This window comes from Arachis ipaensis, chromosome B05, assembly GCF_000816755.2.
Source record: "Arachis ipaensis cultivar K30076 chromosome B05, Araip1.1, whole genome shotgun sequence".
In the NCBI taxonomy this organism is placed as follows: domain Eukaryota; kingdom Viridiplantae; phylum Streptophyta; class Magnoliopsida; order Fabales; family Fabaceae; genus Arachis; species Arachis ipaensis.
In genome coordinates, this window is record NC_029789.2 from 16,694,699 (window position 1) to 16,699,336 (window position 4,638).

A 4,638-nucleotide genomic window follows, 5' to 3' on the forward strand; every position below is an offset into this window, starting at 1 on the left:
TCACTGGAATACGCACTCTTTTTCTCAGTCTCTTCTTCTCTCAAATTTTTTTCTCTCTTATTTTTTAAATTGCTCACATCCCAAGAACCCCTTTAAGAACTGTTGCACCTTTGGTTCCTCCAAGCACTCATCTCCATCTACAACATACTCAACAAATTCTTCCATCACTGCCTGTGAAGTCGAATTAAAGAAAGGATCAGAAGAAGTTTGCTCATGTCGATCTGTAATATTCTTCTTGAAATCTGCAATAGTGAATTTTGTTGTATCTTTAAACTTTGCTCCTTTAGAACTCTATGTAGAATTGGAGTCTGAAGAGTGCCAAGTTGCCATAAATTGTTGTTGTGCCTCCACCTCAATTGCCAAATGGATTAAATTTTTTATTGTTGCATAATAGCAAAGTTCGACCTTATCTGCGATTTCTTTGTTTAATCCAACAAGAAATTTTTTCATAAAAACTTTGGGACCATTGTTAACGTTAGTTTTGCATATTAAATACAGCAACTCCTTATGGTACTTATTTACTGATCTTAAACTTTGTTTCAACTGACGAAACTTTTTAAGAAACTTATTGTGATATGATGATGACACACGCTGATTTCTCATGATGTATGATGATGGCACTCGAATTAGGTCACTAGTATTTGCACTTATATAATTGGCTTTTACCTCAATTGAACTCAACACTCTTACATTTTACCACTCTTGAAAATCCTAAAATTTGATACCAAATGATATGGAACGTAACTTAGAGTAAGATAAAAAATCAAAGAAAGGGACCCTTCTACTTCAATTTGATTGTTTGATACAACAGTTAAGGGAATCACTCTACCTCTCCCTTTCACACCCAAGTTTCTCAAAAAAACTCAAAGAAATTTTTTTCATCAAAAAATTAATTTAGAAAGAATAACAAGGAGTCTTTAAATAGACTCCTAACAGATCAACCTAAGAATAAGCCAAATCTTTTTAGATATCTAATTTGAATTTAAATTTCTAAAGATAATTTAATTTAAATAAGATTTGATCTTTATTGGATTAGATCAAATTTGATTTAAATTTAAACTTTCTAAAAATACTACTAAACAAATTAGAACTAATTCAAATCTTCTAACAAATTCTAACAACAAAATAAACATAGACTAAAAAATCCTCCTGAATATATATCACCTTCAAACAACAACAACGACAATCATTTGATCATCACCAACAACTAGATCTAACTTATTACAATTTACAGATCTCAAATCGTGGAGGTGAGTGACGAATTGTAAGGGTGAGTGTGGGTTGATGGTGACGCGGCTATGGTGGGGTGAGGACAGACGGGCGTAGAGAAGGTTGCAGTGGATTGGAGATGAGAAGACATGTATGATGATGACGATAATGTGAGGTTAATAATAGTCTGGATTAGGGATGTCAATGGGGCAGGACAGGGGCGGGGGATGCCTCCCTGCTCCCCATCTCCGCCTTCAGATTTGCTCCCCATCCCCGCCCCATTTCCCGCTGTGGGGGAATATTGCTCTCCATCCCCATTCCCCACAGGGCCCCATTCCCGCGGGGACCCCATTCTCCATCTACATAATAGTTCTAACTAATTATTAATTTCCATATGAATAGAGCTGCAAATATCTATCTTATACAAAAATTGTAAGATTTTATACAAAAAGTCTAAATGACATGATGTTGACTTCTTTCGAAATAACGCAATGGGGGGACACAACGACGAACCAAAGGAAAAAGCAGTGGACGAGGTGGGAGATGCGGCAATAGAGAGGAGAATGGACACGACGGCAGAGTTACGAAAAGGAACGCCGCAAATAAAAATTACGACGCGGTAAGGGTGATGGCATGGTGAGGTGTAACGATGCGGTGAGAAGGGTGATGAGGGGGTGGCTGCAGAGAGGTTGGATGGAGTATGAACAGCCTTAGGGATCTCTGAATTGAAGAAGGGTTATGCAAATAAAGATTAGGAGTTTTGGGTTTCTGTATATATATATATATATACGTGTGTGTGAGAAATGATTAAAAAACATATATGAGAAATAAACTATTAAGGATAATTTAAGGAATTCATAAATTTCGGAGAATAGCGGGGAAGGGGCGGGGATCCCCGCCCGGTTCCCCGCGCCTGCTTCGGGGGAATTTTGTCCCCCATCCCTATCCCCACGGAAAAAATTCCCCACAATCGGATCCCCATTCGGGGCAGTCTTCGCAGGGATCCCCGCGTCTCGAGAAATTTTGCCATCCCTAGTCTGGATGGATACCGATAATAATTGCGATGGTGGGGGTGGGTTAATAGAAGAATAAAGGATAAGGTTAGGATTAGGATGAATTTGGATTAAAGATAAAATTGGAAAGAGAATATTTAATTAACTATTGATTACTAAAAATTTAATGATAATAATCGATTCACTAATTTGTCTAATAATAATGTGACATATAAGCATTTTAAAAAATAGGACGTTTTAAGCGTCTTTATGAGAGTATTCGTCTTTTAGCATTACAATTACAATTTTAATTTAATTTTTAAAATTTTTTAATATTACAATTTTAAATGAAGCAATCGATTTTACAAAAATTTATACTAAGTCTAATAATTTTACGATTTAAATTTGTTATAATTTTATATTTTACGTATTTAATTTACTTTTTTAATTTCACATAAAAGTAGAATATCTATTTTCTCTATCTTGTTTTTAGTATATTTAAATAAGTGTTGGGAGTTCGAATTCTGTCTTATATATACAACAATCTATTCACTAATAATAAATTCTTAAATAGAATTCAAATCAACGACCTAATCCTTAAGCTGCTAGACTAAGGTCCAGTTTGGGTAAACAATTTAATTAAGCCCCTTTTGACAAAATAGTTTAAACAATAAATGACTATATTAAAAATAGCTTATAAATAAGTTATTTTATATTTGAGTTTTTAGCTTTAAAAGTGCCTATTTTATAGAAATGTGATAAAAAATAGTCGTATTACAAGAGAAGTACTTTTTTTTAACTTCTCTATAAATTCTTAAATTGTTTCTTAAAAAGCTGCAATTTAGTTTTGAAAATTGCACCATACATTAATATTATTACTTTTCATAATTCAAAAATTCAAAAAAAATACTTTTAAAACTTTTCAAAGGCACATAACAAATATTTAAAAAAAAATTAGTGCACAATTTTTGTCTTTCCTTAGCTTTTGTACCTTATAGTGCAAAAAAGGAACAGAAGCGACCAAATATAGAGATTACTAGTGAATATTTAACCAGTGTTCTTCAATAGACATTTTTGTTCCTCTACAAATTAAATATTGCAACCCTAAATATCGGATTTCCTTTTTCTACGTTATGATCCGTCTTTTATATTCAAATGTTAGTGCCTTGTTTTGTCCATTGTCGGAAGCAAATTAGCATGGTCATACATAAGTCCATATTTGTTTACATAAGGAAAAAAAAGACATAAATTAGTATTGGACGATTAAAACTAAGATTCTAGCAGATCTAGGACTACCCGACCACGGCACAAGAACATGGCTTCTTGGACAACACGAAACTCATGTCCCATGTTGTATTAGTATAGCACATACATACATATAATGTAATCATAGCTTTGGGTTAGTTGATCATTGGTCCAATGGCTAACTTGCTAATAACTTTGTTCTTAATTTCCATTATTGAACTCTTGTTTCTTCCTAACGCAACAAGAAGCAAAACAACTTCACCAGCTTGTGGAAGCAGATATTGTGGAAGCTCTGAAGTAGCTATTGAGTTCCCTTTCCATTTGACACAGGATCATACTAGCTTTGTTGGAGGAGATGCACGATGCGGGTACCAAGGTTTTGAAGTTTCGTGTAACCAAAGGAATTTGATGATTAGTCTCCCAAATGGAGGAGGAGAATTCATCGTCAAAAACATCTCTCTAGAGCACCAATATATTTGGGTCAACGACCCTAATGAGTGTTTTGCTAAACGGTTCTTGCAGGGCAAGGATCTCATCAAAGATTCACCCTTCCTATGGGGCCTTCCAAATTCAAAGAGAGTGATGTTTTACAATTGCAGCGAATTAGCAGGAATTGATGTTGATCCACAACTACGTCTTCCTTGCCTGAGTGACGATGAGAAGCATTATTATTCTGTTATAGTTTTGTCAGAGTCGGATATTGAGAATGAGAATTATTATAGTTCAAAGTGTAGGAATATTGGGTCTGCTTTGTTTCCCGTTAATGATGTTTCTGAAGATGATTCTTCAATATCATCACGGCAAATAAGAGATGAACTTATTCATTTTGATATGAAGTTGCAATGGTTTAGGCCTAGTTGTTATTGTAAGGAGGATCAACACTGTGGCTTCATACCAAATGCTGATTTTGACGTTGTTTGTTACAACCACAAAAATCAAGAACAAGGTAATACATTGTCAACTCAATCTTCATCTCAATACCGGATCCTTTAATTTCCTTAAATAATATTATAAATTGTTCTGACATGAAAATGTGGAGTTAGTGCAGATATGTTACTTGAACTTGACAGCGGTTATTCCAATAATAATGGTAATGGGCACATGCAAGCACTTTCCGGTACTAGTAAGTATTTAACTATATATGATAAAGAAAAGTAACATGTAGTAAATAAACCACCGACTTGAAAATGTA

At 34.3% G+C, this 4,638-nt stretch overlaps 1 protein-coding gene across 5 annotated transcripts in view; it reads left to right on the plus strand.

Annotated features, from left to right (window-relative positions):
* The window catches only part of LOC107640258 (putative RING-H2 finger protein ATL71), a 2,919-nt gene continuing 1,656 nt past the window's right edge, over positions 3,376 to 4,638 (plus strand). For 2 of the 5 annotated variants that reach the window (XM_021123191.1, XM_021123192.1), the window contains exons 1-2: positions 3,381 to 4,392; positions 4,490 to 4,569. In XM_021123191.1, coding sequence (XP_020978850.1) covers positions 3,621 to 4,392; positions 4,490 to 4,569 — 852 coding nt within the window. In that variant the 5' untranslated portion in view covers positions 3,381 to 3,620. Of the gene's footprint in view, positions 4,570 to 4,638 lie in introns of all 5 variants that reach the window. The other 3 variants (XM_021123189.1, XM_021123190.1, XM_021123193.1) reach the window with 3 other exon arrangements.